This window comes from Myotis nattereri, assembly GCF_964212035.1.
Source record: "Myotis nattereri genome assembly, chromosome: X".
Lineage (NCBI taxonomy): Eukaryota > Metazoa > Chordata > Mammalia > Chiroptera > Vespertilionidae > Myotis > Myotis nattereri.
The window spans coordinates 140,092,123-140,111,359 of NC_138078.1; the positions used below are offsets into that span (position 1 = coordinate 140,092,123).

At 44.7% G+C, this 19,237-nt stretch overlaps 1 protein-coding gene across 1 annotated transcript; it reads left to right on the top strand.

Annotated features, from left to right (window-relative positions):
- Positions 1–633: 633 nt before the first annotated feature.
- On the top strand, positions 634–18,560 carry GABRQ (gamma-aminobutyric acid type A receptor subunit theta; the record flags this gene model as incomplete). The annotated part of the gene is made up of 9 exons (XM_081081732.1): positions 634–1,006; positions 3,024–3,112; positions 9,314–9,381; positions 11,668–11,888; positions 13,988–14,070; positions 14,621–14,758; positions 15,330–15,482; positions 16,762–17,015; positions 17,634–18,560. The coding sequence occupies exons 1-9, from the start codon at positions 858–860 to the stop codon at positions 18,558–18,560; spliced, it is 2,082 nt and encodes a 693-aa protein (XP_080937858.1). The 5' UTR covers positions 634–857.
- Positions 18,561–19,237: the final 677 nt, after the last annotated feature.

Genomic DNA, 19,237 nt, shown 5'->3' on the forward strand with positions numbered 1-19,237 from the left:
GGCACTCCTGCTATGGCCACAGAGGTGCCATAAAACCCATTCGTGATCACTGTCCACTCCACCCAGAGGCAAGGCACGTGGGGTTACTGGAGAGCCAGGGGTTTGGTAATGAGAAGCAGTCAGATATCTCCTGATCCCCTAATGTGTCCAGCTCTTTCAGAACACAGATTCAGCCAGAGTAGTCAGAGCACCTCACCCCCTTCAACGTACACACACACACACACACACACACACACACCCTCTTGAGCACATGCTTTTCCAGGAGAAACGCACATTTTACATTTTGCAAAGAGGAAAAGCAGGACCAAGCCAATCTCCCTAGCAACAGATCAGCTCCTAGCCCTGTAGCAGGTGGCTCCCCTCCCCCTTCCCCCGCCCAGCCTGGCCCTGCCCCTGTCTCAGGCTAGCTTGGGAACCTCTGCAGAGGCCTGAAAGAGGGAGGGGAGGACGGGGGGGGGGGGGCGGGGGAGGGGGGGAGGTACTCAGTAGCGAGCAGATTCTAGGTGGAGACAAGAGCTCCCGCCTTTTTGTGCGGCAACTGGTATGTGCAGGATTGGTTCAGCGGGTGCTGCCGTGGTAGGAGTGGGTGGAGCCATCGAGCTTCCAGCTGGGTGCCCAGTCACAGCCTGAAGCGGCTGCAGGAGCGCACCATCACAGCTGCCAGGAGCATCCAAGAGGTGATGCGTGCCGCAGAGCTGCGGGGGCTGCTCCTCTCGCCCTATCTGCTTTCCTTACATTAGTTACTGTCTCCTAGAGATCCCTGAGCACCCTCCCGCCCTGCAGTGTCCCCACCCCGTCCCTGTCCCAGTGGCAGTGGGCTCTCTTAAGTGCTCTCGGGCCCCCAGAGCGCTGCGGCCATGGGCATCAGAGGGATGCTGCGAGCCGCTGTGCTCCTGCTACTCATCAGGACATGGCTCTCAGAGGGCAACAACACCACTTCCCTCCCGGAATTCTACATCGAGCTCTCCTCGACCATGCCTGAAGTCGTCCAGAACGTCTTCAATTGGTAAGCCAGTTGCCACCAGGGCGGGCAGGGCAGCCACAGAGCAGGGCGGGCAACCTCATGCCACTTGGACAGAGTGAGTTGGGGGAGGCTTAGACCCAGGGTCAGGGAGCCCTGGCACTCAGGCCCTGCCTGCAGGTACCCTGAGGGAAATTGGGTGGGAGTGGAGGGGACCTGTTGAAAAAAAGTCCTGTGCTGGAACCCACCTGTTACTGTGGCACCTGACAGAGCCCTGTATGCCCAAATTGCAGCCCCGGGGGTGGGGAGAGGATGCCCTCACCCCAGGGTCTGCCAGCCATCCCCAGGAACTAAGACCGTGGGCAGTTTTCCCCAGTCATGTATTTTGGCATCTGTGGGATTGGAGTGGAGGTGGTGGTACAGGGTGATGGGCAAGTCTCAAAGCATACGCAGTAGAGACACCTGTTTGAGTGCGCATTTTAGTCTGTTCCCTGAGGCGCATGCGTGTGTGTTCTTGCATGTGCATGTTGAGCAGTGAGGACCTTTTCTGATGCCGCAGATAGAAATTAATGACTCAATTTCACAGGAGCACAGATAGTGCGATCGGTGGCTGTATAACCGTATAACCAGGTGGTCTAAGAGAGGTGCACTTTTGTACGTACTCCTGTGAAAACATTTGAAGATTCAGGTTTTTTTCTGTGTTTGATTTTAAGTTTGTTTGAGTCAGCAAATATCTGAAGAGATGTTAAACAGTCAATCTTTATGTGTAGATCACACAGAAATGTGTATTTGCATTGGCCAGGGAACCTGAGTGCTGGCATATGGGTAATATGCAGTCCTAAACAGGTGGGAATGCATTACTGTAATTTAGGAGTAATTTATGTGCACACTTTGGAATGATGTATAATGAAATTTTGTCATTAAAGATGATTGGAAATAATTTTAATGGCAAACCAGAAATGAGCATGTCATCAAAAAAGGGGGGGGGTAGTTGAACAAGGTTCCAGCAGACAGCTCTGCAATGGTCTCAACCTCAATCCAACACACACACACACACACACACACACACACACACACACACTGAAATGCACAGGGGTCGACATTCCCTGGTCATTGCGTCAAAGATTCTAAAAGCCATAGTGATAGCCAGGGCCTGTCCTAATTCATAAGCCCCTTTTGGGAGAAAGAGACCCACTGAAGATCTAGATGAATTGGGTGAGCACATCAGAGATTTCTGGAAAGATCGGCTCTGCGGGGCTGAGCTGGGTCTACTTATATATACTCACCCAAGACACATCTAGGCTGGAAGCACATACTTAGCCAGAGAGATGCCTGCTCCCAGAATACAAGTTGTTGTTGTTTTAGGACAGCCTTGAGCCTCAAGAATCTGAAATGTTTTGATTGGGTGAGAGTCATAAATCTTTGCTACATAAGCCAGGCTCTCTCTGTGTCATATGCCATATGCCAAGTGTTTAAAACAGGTGTACAAAAAGGTTCACATAGACGTGACAACAAAATGCCCAGCCCTAGCCCAGGTAGAGGCAATGTGACTGCGCTGGAAAATGTAAACTGGTTGGCTCAGCTCAGGAGGGCACTAAGGGTAGAAAATGACTTTCCTGAGGCAATTAGGTGTCCCTGTAAAGATTCCCACCAACCCAGAAAGCTGTATTCAGGCTGATGGTAAGGTGAGGTTTCTTAGGGGATTGAAGCAATGCATTTATCTGAGGGTTCCCACCTGTCCCCTCCATCCCCTCTCCACATCCCCTATAGCCTTCCCCCTTTCCACCCCTAAACCTCCCTAGTAACCAGGATCCAATCTGTGTGCCCCATCCTCTGGATAAAAGCTTTGGAGGGGGAGGAGGAAAGTGCGTCACTGCTGCACTTCTGGCTGACTCACTGTAGAGAGGGAGGGGAGCAGGGAGAGACACATACATGTATAACTGTACATGTCTGTGTGTGTGCAGGAGAAGGGAAGGCCCTGGCAAGCTGACACCTGGCGTGCTCTTTGGTGTTTGTTCTCTGAGAAGCAATGTGTCATTTATTGATGACTTCTCTGTTTTAGCAAAAATTGTGCAAATGAAGCTGTGGTTCACAAGATTTTGGACAGGGTGCTGTCAGGATATGATGCCCGTCTGAGACCACATTTTGGAGGTAAGATACGTCCAGACACTAGAGTCATGTTAGGTGGAACAGAGCTGAGATACAACAAGCTACCCCTACTCAATAAGCTGATCAGTGGCACTCCCCTGACTCAATACTTCTGCCTCTCCCCTTCAGAGATCTGCAGTGAACACCATCCGGCCTCCAACCTCCAGGCCTTTTGCTCTACCCCAGGAATTTTCCACACTTCTCTGCAAGAAGCCCTCTTCTTTACCTCCATACTCTTTTACAATTACACAGAGAAAGCCTGAAGAGCACTTCCTGGTGTGGCTGGGATAGTGCTAACCCCAGAAATGGGTATGCCAAACAAAACAAGTGTTATGCTTCTCAGGCTAGAATTTTCTGTCCCATCTGTGGAGAGTAACATGTTCTTCTACTTGAATATACGTTTTGGGCACCCTGGACACTCACCCTATTCAGTTCAAAATTAAAGGCATGGTCTCCTCTGTGTTGTCTACATCACCTACTCACCAGTCCTCTGTCTACTCCCTAAACCTTTGGTTCCCACCAAGCTCATTTTATTCAACACACTTCAGGCATCATGATCTTTATAAATTCAGCCTGATCACCTCAGGAACTTTTGATGGTTTTATTTAACTGACAAATAAAATCCAAACTCTGTACTTTATCACTCAGACCGCAAGCACAGAGATGAGAAATGACAAATAAACTGATGCTTGAACCTCCAGGAAGCCAATACATCAGTTTCTCCTTATATCTCTACATACCCCCCCGCCCCCCCCCCCCACACACACACACTTGGAAAAGGCAAATGGCCTGGGTCAGAATTTATAAGGGACAGGGAACCCTCAGAACATGAGTAGCATCCTCTAGCCTAAGGGACACCCAGAAAACCTAGACCAAGGACAAACAAAAGGAACTGTGCATTAAATAGAGATTAGTCACATTTCTGCTCAAAGGAACAGAAAAGAAGCAAAAAAAAAAAAAAGAGTGAATGGCTAAGTCAGAGAAAGCATTCCACTTCCTGCAGATGGTAGTAGACCCCCTATTCTAAAGTGTTAATGAATGCTAATGGTTAACATTTGTACATATGAATAGAGAAAGGTCGTCTGAATATGCAACGCCTCCACCCTAAAGGTCTTAACAACTGTGGGGAATTTCCTTTGTCATAGACCTTTTCTGAGAGAGGAGTGGAAGGCTGTGATTTACCTGGGGAGGCACATTGAAAACCAAGGTGGTCACCCTGGGCTAAGCTTGGAGGTGGGACACTTCACTCGTGTCCCCTTTGCAGTATACTCCTTCTATGAGGGCAGAATGTGCAGCCCCAGGATTCAAGGTGAGTGTGCACTGGGACTGGGAAGCAGGAGTGGAGAGGGCAGAAGGCAAGCTCTTTTCAATATAGAAATTCAGGTGTCAGGGCACAGCCAGCATCCCATTTCATAACACTGGTTTTTGATCAGTTGCACCAAGCACCAGTGGGTGGGTGTCAAGGGAGTAGCTACTATGTTTTCTCTTTTCCTCATTCTCTTGTTTCTCAGTAAAGGCCGACCAACATCCATTTCAGTATACAGAAATGTTTCAAGATGCCATCTCTATAGGCACCCAGGGCTAGGAGTAAGGAGCAGGGCAAGGACTAACCTCTGGGGATTGTCAGATGTGGCTGATTCACAATATATCCATATTTTGAGCTAATTTGCATTTGTTTACACCTGATGCCTAGCATCTTGACAAACTGCTCATATGCTTTATGAACATGCAGACTGGGGCATATGAGAAAAGATGAGTTTCTTATTTGGCCAAACAGTAGATGAATGTAGGAGGGCTAGAAGAACACTGGACCTTCTAACATTTAGACAGAAGGAGACACTATAGGCTTTAAGTCTGGGGCTGTTGTATTGTGAGGGAAAGCAATCAATGGGATATATGAGCTAGGGGATTCAAGGTTGAGGGAACCAGGACTCTCTGTAAAGTCTCCCACTAGACAGAGTCAGATTCCCCTTTGTGTCTGAAGTGAAGTAGAGTTTCAAGCCCCCCTCCCACCCAGGCACACACATACACAACCCGAATGCAGAAGTCACACCTAACTGGGTCAGGTTCAGATGGGAGCCTTATTATATCTTTGAGAAGAAGAGGAAGAGGATGAAGTGGAGGAGGAGGAGCCTGGGAAAGTTAACAAAGCTGCTTCTTTCTTGGCAAGAGAAGTGGACTTCACAGTGTTTGCCAAAGGCAGACCCCTGATGACTTTGTCTAGCCCAGCACCTAGCATGACATAGGTGTGGAGTGAAGGAATGAATGGGACATTGTCATCATTCCTTTATTTATTTGTCTTCCTCTGGCATTCTGATGGATTCTAGGGAGGAATAAGAGGTGAGACAACACAGTTTCCCAGAGGGAGGGAAGTGGTAACCCCCTCCCACTTTTCCTGCCTTCCTGAGCCCATCAGGCGGGACAGCAATGGGATATGAGCCTGAGGCCATCACCCCAGAGAGAGCACTTAGACACCTTATCTGGAAGCCTCTTATTCCCCTTTCTTATGCTTTTAGGGATGTGGGATACCTTAGCTAAGCTCTCATCTTGACCACTGTTAGCACATAAGGTGTCCCCTCTAGGTGGATAAAATATAAATAGGTCTGAGGTCCCTTTTCTCCAGGCTATATCCCTGAGCCAGGACTCATGGCTTGGTGACTGTATTTCAGCTCCCACTTGCCCCCTTAACTGGGAGCCCTTGGACATGGGTATGCTCTACAGGAGATAGGGTTGCTTGCGTGGCACTGAATGGTCTAGGACAGCCGTGGGCAAACTACGGTCCGTGGGCCAGATCCGGCCCGTTTGAAATGAATAAAACTAAAAAAAAAAAAAAAAGACCGTACCCTTTTATGTAATGATGTTTACTTTGAATTTATATTAGTTCACACAAACACTCCATCCATGCTTTTGTTCCAGCCCACCGGTCCAGTTTAAGAACCCATTGTGGCCCTCGAGTCAAAAAGTTTGCCCACCCCGGTCTAGGACATAGATGGCGAACCTTTTGAGCTCGGCGTGTCAGCATTTTGAAAAACCCTAACTTAACTCTGGTGCCGTGTCACATATAGAAATTTTTTGATATTTGCAACCATAGTAAAACAAAGATTTATATTTTTGATATTTTATATATTTAAATGCCACTTAACAAAGAAAAATCAACCAAAAAAATGAGTTCGCGTGTCACCTCTGATATGCGTGTCATAGGTTCGCCATCACTGGTCTAGGATAAGAAGTCTGACAGTGCAGTGAGGTGGTGAGGGGTTGACTGCCTGGCCTCTCTGGGGCTTGATACTTGCCTAACACAGCGTCCATCCTCTGAAGGAATGCGGGGAACCTGGAAGCCTATAATAAAGAACTTCATTTCTAGAAACCCCTGTCACTACAGAGCACTTTTCTGGGGATTATTCACAATAAACCTGAATGCTAGAGTCTGGGCTATGACCTCACACAGAGGCCCATTTACTTCTCAGCTGCCATTCATAGGCTGAATCCCAGTAGCACTTTGCATTTTGAAGAACTGAGGTAGGAATAACACATTTCCCACTTAGCAACTCAGCTTCTGGGTAGTCAGCCTGCAATGAAACCAATGGGCTGAATTGCAGGTGGCATACATGTTTCCATAGCAGCAGTGTGATGTACTACATAGAATAATGACTTAGCTGTGGGGCTTGGTGAAGGCAGCTTTGAGCCAATGAGGAAACAATAAAAATGCATTTTTCCACAATACCTTATAGTTTAGTATATATTTTCACACTCCTGATCACATTTGAATGGGCAGCACTCAGACCTAGGTCTGAAAAAGAAAGCCAGGAGGCAGAAACACACTCACACATTCAATCACACACACACACACACACACCATATTAACATACACAAACACTCTTCAATACACTGATGAATTTACTCACACATATATACACACTGACATACACTCACATGCACATGCTCAGACATTCACATATACACATGAACATAGCTAAACATCCACACACAAACATGCTCACATCCACAATCACACTCACAAATTCATTCACATACATACTTAAACATTCACACACATGAAATTATGCATTCACTCACATACACATACTCCCACATTAACACACAAACAGACTCATGTATTCACTTACACATGAGCACACTCATTCACACACACAAACATGTCCACATATTTATCAACTCACACAACTATCCTCACACAAAAACATGCTCACTCTTAATACATATAGACATCAGCATGCACAAATGCACATATTGACATGCTCACAATTCACTCATACCTGCACAGTGATATACTAACTCACATGAATTTGCTCATGAACTCACTTGCACATCAGCATGGCCACACATTTACCCACACACAACCACACTCACGTAGACTCATACTCAATTGCACTCACAGAGATGCTCACACATTCACTCAAGTACAGAAATATGCTTACGTACACATATATATGATGAATGTGAATATATAAGTGTGATAACATTACAGTTATTTCTTGCATATGAACAAGGTAACACACACAAATATTCACATATTCACACAATAAACATGCTCACTCACACAGACACATACAATCAGACACTCATAAGTTCACTTACATCCCCAAATATTCACTCACACACATACGGAGTCACTCATGCAAAAATGTTCATAAAAGCACACATTTATACATTCCCTCCTATATGCACTTAACATACTAACACAGACTCACACATGAACATACTCATGCATGTAAACAGACATATTGACTCAACACACAAACATACCCACATACACTCATGTAAAGACAACTTTATACACACAAACATGACCATGTATTCACTCACACATGGACATGCTGACAAATATACTAATATGTGAACAATCTCACAGAGACAACCCCATATTCACTCCCACACAGTACACTCAATTAAATGCAATTAAATGGTCACATATTCATTCACTCAGAAATTTGCTCTTACATTCATTGGCTCGCATACCTTCACTCACACATCCACATTAATACACTCACATGAGTATGCTCATATTTATAAAGATGCTCACACATTCACTCCCTCAAAAACATTTAAATAATATTCAAATATTCATACATGTAAACATGCCCACATTTATTCACATATGTACATGGTCACACAGTCACTCACATACAAAGATGCTCACATACATGAAAATACAAATTCATTCATGTACAGACAGACTCACAAATGCAAAGATACTCATGTATTCACTTGCACATGAACACGTTCATACATTCACTTCCACCCACAAACATGCCTACATGATTACATGTACTTACATATTTAATTGCATACCATGTATGCAAACACAAATATGTTCATGCATTCACACATATGAATACACACAGATTCACTCATACACATGGATATACTCATATACACACATTCACACACACAGATATGTTCCCAAATACACCCATGCTCACACATTTCTTTACATGTTAACAAACTCACATAACACTCACACATAGTCACACATTCACTCATTCACACACAAATATTCATTTTCACATGAACCCACTAATAGATTCACTCTCATACAACATGGCTATATACATGTATATGTGCTCACATTTACTCTCAGACCACATACTGAAGCTCACAATCATGCTCATGCATTCTCTCACACACAGGCATGCTCACATATACTTATGTACACAATGACACATTCACCTGCACATGAACACACTCACATATTTACTCATCCCTGTGAGTATGCTCACATAAACTCATGTGCACATCTCACACATTCATTCACACAAAGACACACCTTCCCTCACACATGGACACACCCACATGCACTCATACAAATATCATACACACCAAATATCTTAGCTCTTGGTTTTGCATTTATTGTGCCTTAGTTTTTATCAGGAAAGCATTTAAAAGAAGAGTGCTTCATCACCTTATTTTCTCTTTATTTTGCCCTAATTTCTTCCTTTTTAGTGTATCAGGGGCCAGGCCCTGCTCTAAGTTCTTGGTCTGCATTAACTATGAGACCAGTGCTTAAATGATCTTCATTTTACCCATGAGGAAATAAAGGCTCAGAGAGGTTAAGTAACTTGTTCAAGGTTACACAGCTAGTAAGTGTCAAAATGGGGTTCAAAACCAGGCAGTCTGGCTCCTGAATTCAGACTCTTACCCTTTATCTTACCCTACATGTAATATTGTTTTCCTGCATTGCAGGTGACCCTGTGCCTGTGGGAATATCTATGTATGTCTCCAATATTGAACACATCTCAGAAATAACTATGGTAAGTGTGCCAGCTCCAGCCGTAAAACTGGGGACAAAGTACATGGGACAATGGGCAAAGTCATAAGCCAACTCCAGTTGTTCTGACAGGCAACATAGCTCATATGGAGAAACAATAGGTTTTGGAAACTACAACCACTTGGAATAAAAAAAAATAAATCCATATGGATTCTAGACCTAAAAGGTTTATGAAGTTTCTAAAAGATAATATAGGATACTGTCTTTACACCTTTATAGTAGATAAGGACTTAATAAAAAAAAAAAAGACACAGAAAACACAAACCATAAAAATAAATACTGGTAACTTCAACTATATAAAAATTATGTTTAGGCAAAACTTTTGAAACTTTTGTTTTGCAAAACAAACAAAACCAGTTTAACAAGTATGAAAGGATAAATTAGAATGGACTAAGATATTTGCAGCAAAAATGACTGATACAAAAATATAAATAATTCATGTGGACTAATAAAAAGAATACTAAGAACAAAAAAAATCAGAAAATTTGAACAGGAACTTTACTTTTGTGAAGAAAACTAAGTAGCAAATAAAAATATGAAAAGATGCTTGAATTTATTATTAATCAGTGAAATGAAAAATAAGACGACAATGAGACCCTATTACTTATCTACCAGATTTACAAAAGTCAAAAGTCAGATAATACCAATGTTGGCAAGGCAGGAGCATTAGAAACTCCCATCTGTTCTTAGAGGGGGTGTGACGTAGAACTTTCACTTTATAATTCTTATTTCATTGTGATTTTGGCATGAATGGTGTGTTCACACAATAATATACATAGTATATTCATGTAAAGAAATATTATCCAATATGTAAGCAATGCAAGTGAGCAAATTTTAATTACACACAGCAACCTGAATGAATATCACAAATATAATTTTGAGTGAAATAATATTATGAATTCATACAGTTTGATTCCATTTGGGAAAAAAATCTTCAAATAGGCCCAGCTAAGCAATATGTTTCCTAGAAACACATACATAGATAAAAAAAAAAAACAACAAAAAACAAACAAAAAAAAACTTCAACATAAAACAAGGGAATTCTTGTCATTTAAATCTAAGATTTAAATGGTTACTGCTGGGAGGTGTAGGAAATATATTCTGAATACATTGAAACTTGAAAATTATTGATAATGTTCTATTTCTTAACCTGGATTTTAATTCCCCAGAGTTAATTTTATTATTCTTAACATTTAACATTCTTACATATGTTTCATTAGTCATCAATAGTTATAATGTACTAGAGGCCCAGTGCATAAGATTCATGCATTGAGAGTGTGGGGGGAGTCCATTAGCCTGGCCTGTGCCCTCTCACAGTGCGGTAGCCCCATGATCGATCACCCCAAAGAGGTAGGCCCTGCCCACCCATCCGGGGCTCCTCAATGGATTGCCCCAAAGAAGTAAGCCAGAGCCAGGAGTCCTGCCTCCGTGCTGCATGGAGCTGTGGGACCCCACTGCATGGAGCCACAGGACCCACCTCCATGCTGTGCATGCAGCGTCAAGCCCCTGCCCACCTGTGTGCGCACGGAGCCCCGCCCACCCATGTGCACCCACTGCGCACGCAGCCTCCTGGTGACTGCTTATTGTGGCATGAGGGCTTCACACCATGAGTGCGTGATGACCACATAGGCTTTTATTAATAGGACTAGAGTCCTGGTGCACAAAATTTGTGCAGGGGTGGGGGTGGGAGTTGTCCCTCGGCCTGGCCTGCACTCTCTGCAATCTGGGACCCCTCAGGGGATGTCTAACTGTCGGTTTAGGGGCCCTATCCAGCAATTGGACATCCCTCTCACAATCCAGGACCACTGGCTCCTAAACACTCACCTGCCTGCCTGCCTGATCACCCCTAACTGCTCCCCTGCTGGCCTGATCTCCTGCAACTGCCCTCCCCTGCCAGCCTGATTGCCCCCAACTGCCCTCCCCTGCTGACCCAATCACTCCCAACTGCCCTTCCCTGCCAGCCTGGTAGCACCCAACTTCCCTCCCCTGCAGGCCTGTTCACCCCCAACTGCCCTCCCCTGCTGGCCTGTTCACCCCCAACTGCCCTCCCCTGCTGGCCTGTTCACCCCCAACTGCCCTTCCCTGCCATCCATCTTGTGATGGCCATCTTGTGGTGGCCATTTTGTGATGACGTGAGGCCGTCGCACGAGGGTGTGAGGACCACCTAGGCTTTTATTAGTATAGATTTCTTAAACCTGCATACATACACACACACTCTGAGAATGAAAAGTTGGACAACCTTGCTCACAATTGAGATTTCTTTCCCCAGGACTGTAAGGTCACGATGTTTTTTCATCAAACCTGGAAAGACCCACGTCTAGCATACTGTGAGACCAACTTAAACTTGACTCTGGACTATCGGATGGCTGACAAGTTGTGGCTCCCCGACTGCTACTTTCTAAATAGCAAAGATACCTTCGTGCATGACATGACTGTGGAAAATCGTATGTTTCAGCTTCACCCAGATGGAACAGTGCATTATGGCATCCGGTGAGTTTCCCAGAGGTCAGGGGAGCCTCCTGGCAGGCTTCATAATTCCCATTGAGTATCCCATGAATGCACTCTAAGGAACACATGGAGGATCCCGTTGCTCTTCAAACCTATCTTGCACTGCCCCCTCACTCATCCTACCCAATTTTCCACAGACATCCTTAGCTGTCCTGTCTCCACACCTTGGCTTCTGCTGTTGCTTCTGTCTGGAGTGGCCCTTTCCATGAGTCCAAATCTTGGCCATCGTTCAGTTGCTAACTCAAATGCCTTCTTTGTCAATAAATCCTCTTTGATTCTTTCAACTGGAAAATCAATGCTTTAGCATTATAGAATTCTGTTATTTATCTTTGTGTCATTTCTCTCCCATGCAGTGAGGGAGGGAGTCATATAAATTCTGAAGTCCATGCAGTAAGGGAGGGGGCCCGAGGTGTGCCATTGGTCATATTTGTATCATGTAGAGACCCAGAGGTATGCAGTATGTGTGTATTGTCTGTGGCTCTGCACGCACAGAATGTGTGCATGCTAGAACTCCTCATTGGTCCATATATAGCATTACAGACAGCCACCAATGTTCTCCTCACAGTATCATCTCTTACAAACCATTACTTAGGCATAAGAGAGAAATTTAGCTCAGAAAATTTCCCCAAGAGGTAGCTGTCAGGATTCAGTTCTATCTCTGGGTCTCTCTTTCTCTAGGATACTCCTGTTCTGTATCTTGTTTCCCTCTTTTTTTAAAATATTTTATTGATTTTTTACAGAGAGGAAGGGAGAGGGATAGAGAGTTAGAAACATCGATGAGAGAGAAACATTGGTCAGCTGCCTCCTGCACGCCCCCCAGTGGGGATGTGCCCGCAACCAAGGCACATACCCTTGACCGGAATCGAACCTGGGACCCCTGAGTCCGCAGGCCAATGCTCTATCCACTGAGCCAAACCGGTTCGGCTTGTTTCCCTCTTATTTGCCCATCCACTGTCCCATGGAACAAGGTGCTGGAGTCAGAGAATAACAAAGCTTGCATGGAACAAGACACTGATCACACTTGTTTCATTTAAAAGGGACCTCAGCTGATTAGTGCTGCATGGAGGATTCACAGAAGGGACACACACACACACACACACACACACACACACACACACACAACCTACCCACTGTGAAAAATGGACATCATTTCAAAAGTTGAAAGGGACTACTAGGCTGGGGTTAGCTGCTGAGAATGGTAGAATAAGGGCTGGAGCTGAGCCCCCCAGCTCAGATGACAGAGAGCTTTTAAAACTATCCTGTTTGCACTGGTCACTTCTCCCATTTCCCTAGCTTCTTCAAGATTCCTCCTCAGATTCCTCTCATGGACCCAACACAAGGCTACTTGAAGTCTCTGCCCAACACTTCATGGCCCACCTTATCCCTCCTACCCATTTATATCCACTGACATTTTGCTAGTTCACAGTACCCTCAAAGTCTGATACACAAAGATGAGAGCACTGTGGGGTGGGAACAGCTTCCATGGCCAAAGATGGGTCTGGGCCACTGTTTACATCCATACCTGAGGACTTCATGTGAGCACTGCACAGCAGATGTGGAGCTTTAGCTACTTCAGTGCAGCAGTTTACTTTTGGCAATCTTGCTGTTTCTTCAGCAAGAAAGTCCTTTTTTTCTGTCTCTGCATTCAGTTTCTTCAAGGGCCCTTCTTCTTTGGACACCCCGAGGTATCCTGACATGCCACACATGTATTATTCATTCAAGTCCAGCCAGATATTTTGGTTTCTTTGTCACATACAATGTCCCTCTCTCCTCCTTACATAATTGTAAGTCATCTTACCTTTAGGAAGGAAGGAAGGAAGGAAGGAAGGAAGGAAGGAAGGAAGGAAGGAAGGAAGGAAGGAAGGAGAGGAGGGAAGGAGGGAGGGAGGGAGGGAGGGAGGGAGGGAGGAAAAAAAGTAGAGAGGGAGGGAGGGTTCAGCTCTAGTGTAGGAAGTACAGGAAGGTGTTGGACAGGTCAGTCCTTGGGATACCTCTCCTTCCCCAACGTTGCAATGTTCTCGGGAGTGGCTGCTTGCCTGGGCTAGACTCACTTTTCTTTTCCTTTTGCTTTTCCTTTGCAGACTCACCACCACAGCAGCTTGTTCTATGAATCTTCAGAAATACCCTTTGGACAAGCAGATTTGCAAGCTGGAAGTGGAGAGCTGTATGTCTATCTCTCATGGACCCTTCTTCCCTACCTATGTTTGTGGCCATTGGGAAACTAAAGACAGACTTGATAGTGACAGGAATGGCACATCTCCCCTACTCCCTCCCTCCCTGTCTCTGTTCTCCTAGATAGATAGATAGATAGATAGATAGATAGATAGATAGATGATAGATAGATAGATAGATAGATAGATAGATAGATAGATAGACAGACAGACATGGCATCTGGGAGAAGGTGGACTTTAGGGTGTAAATAGTCCCATGAGAAAATTTTACCCTGCTATTGGGAAATTATGCACAAGCTAGTGGATAGGAACACATTTCTTTGCTGTGCTTTCCTTCCTGGCTAAACAACAACAACACACCTCCAAACTGAGAGTTCCCTTTCCAAGTGCCCCCCTCCCCAAATGCTCAGACTCAGCAAAACACAAAGGAACCCCCGAAGTGCAGGTATCAACCATCCTTTGATTCCACAGACTGTACTGGTGTGAAATCTGCCTATCCCTGCTTTCTGAGATTGGATAACTCCGTTACTCTCTGTTTCCCAGATGGTTACACGGTTGAAGACATCATGTTATACTGGGAAGGTGATGAGAATGCCATCCAGGGGACTGAAAAGCTACAGATCCCTCAATTTAACCTCCTGGGAAAGATAATAACTAGAAAAGAAGAGATTTTCTACACAGGTGGGTCTAACTACTTCCTTGTCTCCTGTCTCTTGTCTCTTTGGTACCCTGGCAAACTTCTGGGGACCTCTGCCTTGGACCTCTACACTCTGCATGGCCTCCTTTGCTATTTTTTTTCTGATTCTGGAACCTTCCAAAAACACCCTTCTTAAAGTCCCTGTGGCTTACTCTCTGCAAATAAGGAAATGGGTGTGGAAGCACTTGGCCAAGTTTAACACCCCACAGGTATAAAGGATTCATGCTTGTGTTGATAAAAGCAGGCCTCCTCTCAGGGCCAGTCCCTCACCCTCCATCTGTTTGCAGCTTTAAAACATGTCATGTCTCTCCAATTTTTAAATTTCAGTTGACATGGAGGAAGGGAGAAAGGAAGAAGAAAGCAGATTTGCTATGCCATACAGACACATGCCATTGTCACTGTCCTTAAGGCAGCAAATGTGGTCTGCTCAGCAGACCACCTAGGCTGTAGTATTAGAAATTGAACTGCCCATTGATTTCCCTTCCTCCATCCTATACTTAACCCTGAAAATCCCCTTGGACCTGCCACCCTGATAACAGTATGTCTTCTTGCCAGGTTCCTATGTGCGACTAATACTGAGATTCCTGATCCAGAGGAAAATTATCAACTACCTTGTGCAGGTCTATTGGCCTACTATCATCACCACTATTGCTTCTTGGGCAACGTTTTGGATGAACTATGAATCTTCTGTAGCCAGGGTGACAATCGGTAGGTCTTTCCCTCCCTCTCTCCCAAATCCCAGAGAGGAAAAAAGTTGAGAGTAAGGGAAAAGTATAGGAACAGTGTGTGACTGCAAGGGCAAGGAAACAAGATAGGTCCTACCCAGCAAGCATTTGTACAGGTACTCAGCCAATCTCCAGCAGAGAGACCAACAGGTGTGAAAAAAATAAGGGCTGGGATCTTCATGTGTTGGGCCCAAAGTACTAGAATTCATTATTTTCGGGATATATAAATGAATGGACAAGTCCTAAATGCAGATCAGAAATGCAATACAACAAACATTGATTAAACAACATATCAAAATGCCCTACTAAGCAGCAGAGGACTTTTAAAGGAGCTGCCCTCAATGAGTACCTAGTGGAAGACCGAGACAGATGACACTGGAATGCACAGGAGGAAATGACCCAGTTTTTTGTTTGTTTGTTTGCTTGTTTTGTTTTTAGCTAAAACTGCGCCAAGAAACTATTGCATGAACTGGGTTTTCAAGACTTGTAGGAGGCAGAGACACAAGATTTGCCATTCCCTAAAAGAGGAAATAAATTGATTAAAAGCACAAGGGCCCTAAAAGGGAGCTAAATCATAAAGTACTTGGGGCAGCAGCTGGGGAAGAGTAGCAGAAAGAAAGATTGGTTTGACTTGGAAAGACCTTAAAATGTAGTTTAAGCAGTTGGAATTTCATGGCTAAGCAATGGGGAGCATCAAAGCTTTTTTGGCAGTATCAAGGAGGGGCCTAAGAAATCAACTCCTAAGTATATCTGGCCTCACCACAAAGAAAGTAGTGTGTCTTAGATCTAGGTCTGGTTTCTCCTTTACCATCTTTGAGGCAGACTCCTTAGATTCCTTCTTTAGGAACATATACTATACTAAAACTTTATACTTCTGTAATATTTTAGGGCTCACAAAACCTTCTAGGGATGTGATATCATTTAGTATTGAGGAGCTAAAGGAAAGCATATGGACTAGAAGCCAAAGGGTGAGGGCCATTATAGGGTAAAATGGGACTGGAGATATAAATCACTGTAAAATCATAGCTAGAGAATTTTTACTTGATCCTAAAAGCAATGAGAAGTCACTGAACTATTGAAGCACAGGCTCAGTGTAAAGATGGGGAGGGGGAAAAAAGAGGAAAGGCCCCACACTTAGAGAGCTGAAGGCCTTTTTTTGCTGAGAACCCTCCCCACCCCAGAAATTGTCTTTGCTCCCTTCCTGTACTATGAGTCCAATGGCTTGCCAAGAACTTCAGCCACCTATGCCATGTTGTTTATAGGTCTGACTTCAATGTTCATCCTGAACACCATCAATTCACACCTGCGGGAAAAACTCCCTGAATTTTCTTGTATCAAGGCCATTGACATCTATATGGTTGTATGCTTCTTCTTCGTGTTCCTGTCCTTGCTGGAATATGTCTACATCAACTATCTTTTCTACAGCCGAGTAGGAACTCGGCGCCGTCATAGGCAACGCAGCAGAGCCCGAAAAATCATGGATCACTATCGCTACCAGGAGGAATCAGAGCTGCAGGTTTGACATTTTGTCTGATAATCAGCTTTTCCTGAGTACCTCTTTAGCCAAACTTAGCACTTGACCCTTTCACATTTCTTAGTAATTCCTTTAAAACACACACACACACACACACACACACACATACACACACATACACACACACACACACCAGATAACAAAGAAGTAGAAAAATTTATTATCACTCCTCTATAGGTTGTCATTGTTCCAAGTCACAAGGCTTGTAAGTGGCAGAGCTAGATTTCCCCAGACCTTTGGTCTTCAAATCTAGTCCACTTAGCATGCTTCTAAGGGCAAGTGATGGAGCCAGAGCAAAAGGGAGCATAAGGAGGTCGAAAGGGAAAAAAAAAAACACAGACAACAGAGAACTGGTCTACCCTTCCTTCCTTTGCTTTTCTGACTCCCAAAGCCATGCTGAGGCTTTTGCTACTGGTGGTACATTAATGTTTAGCACCACTCCCTCCTTCACAGGGAGCCAAATCTTAACTGCCTGAGGAGGCCTTGCCTCTGTTCACCACACAGCACTCCAGAGGGAGCAGCTGCCTCAGAGTTACACAGATTTGGCATCCACCAGGGACTTCCCTTACATGCTAACAGCCTCTTGGTCCTGTTCCTCAGCCCCGTGTGTGCCAGAGAAGCCAGGAAGAAGAGATTCTGTCAGTCGAAACGATCACAAGTGCTCCTCCCTCCCCAAAAGTGGTTATTCATGTAGGATGTGAATCTGCTGACTTTATGAGTCTATCCACTATTTCCTCAAAAGATGACCAGTTTGACATCAAAGGCGAAAGTGGCTCTCCTCTCTCTAGACCAGTGCAGGCCCACTCAGCAAGCCCAGAAAGCCTCGACTCTTTGACCTTCATCTCAGAGCGGGTCCCACTGGCCACCTCAGAAAGCCTCAGCTCACTGTCTTCGCTCTCGCTCCAGTCTTGGCTGGCCACTGAAGAAAGCTTGAATGATCTCTCCTCCACCTCAGAGCAGGCACTGCACAGCTGTGACACTCGCTTTAATGGTTTTGAGACTGATGGCAGTGTTATTCCTACCAAAATCTACAATCCTGGTGAGGCCCATTGCCATGCTGAGACCTTCTGTGACCCAGAAGACCCTGAAGAGAGCTACAGCTTGGATGACAACCATGGCTCTGGCCCCAATAGAAAGCATCTGCTCATCCATGGCCAGGGGTGCGTGCAAGAAGCAAGCTGTGAGCCTGATAACATGCATAGATGCCGTGAGGAGTTCCTTCACTTGCCTGGTGACATCAACGTTGAACAAGACTACCTTGACCTTGAGAACCAACTACAGCGTGATGCTGACACTACCTGGAGCCATAATGATGACAATTTCATGGGATTTGATGAAGATGAGGACAGTAGTTCAGAATCTGATGATAGTTGCCCCCCAAGCCCTGGGCACTCCTGCAGGGAAAGGTTTTGTTCTGAGATCTTTGACCCTGACTACATTCCTAAGATTGATAAGTGGTGCCGGATCCTCTTCCCTCTTGCCTTTGTGGTGTTCAACATTATTTACTGGCCATACCATGGCTTTTAGTCCCATAGTGCCCCAGAGTAGCAGGGGCACTGTGCTGTGCTCCTTTCACAGTTTATTTTGGTTCTGTTTTGCCTTCTTTCCTTCGTTAATTTAATTTTGGTTATTTGGACAGTCAAATCAGTTCTACCTTCCTCTTTATAAACATGAGGTGGTGAGTAGCTGGTAATAACGTGTTCTGGCTGGAAGGAAAGGGATTGAGAAAGAGAGGTCAAGAGCTAATTGATTTTTATTTTCTACTGAAAGACTGCCACCTTTTCAAATATTTTTAATATCTAATACGTACAGAAAAGCCCCTGGAAATGTTTAGAGGACAGAGAGAAGCCAGCTTGAGGGACAGAGGGACGAGCTGAGCCCTGTGCACAAACATTTCTGGGGACTTTTCTGTCCCCCTAAAGTATTGAATTTTCTTTTTCATTACTTTTTTACTTATGTGTTTTTCCCCCTCCTAGTGATTATGGTCCTTGCTCACCTGTTGCTTAGGGTTTTATGGGAGAAAGTCAAGCTTAGTTGGGCTAGGATGCACAGGGAAAGGGCTATCTATGGCTTGGAAGTGCAGTAGACTGGCTCTAGGAAAACTGAGGACTTTTGAAAGTGCCTTTTTTGCATGATTTTTCTGTTTTATTTTGAGTGTGTTGTTGTAGCACAAGATTGGGAGTGGAATGTAGGTGGGTAGATAG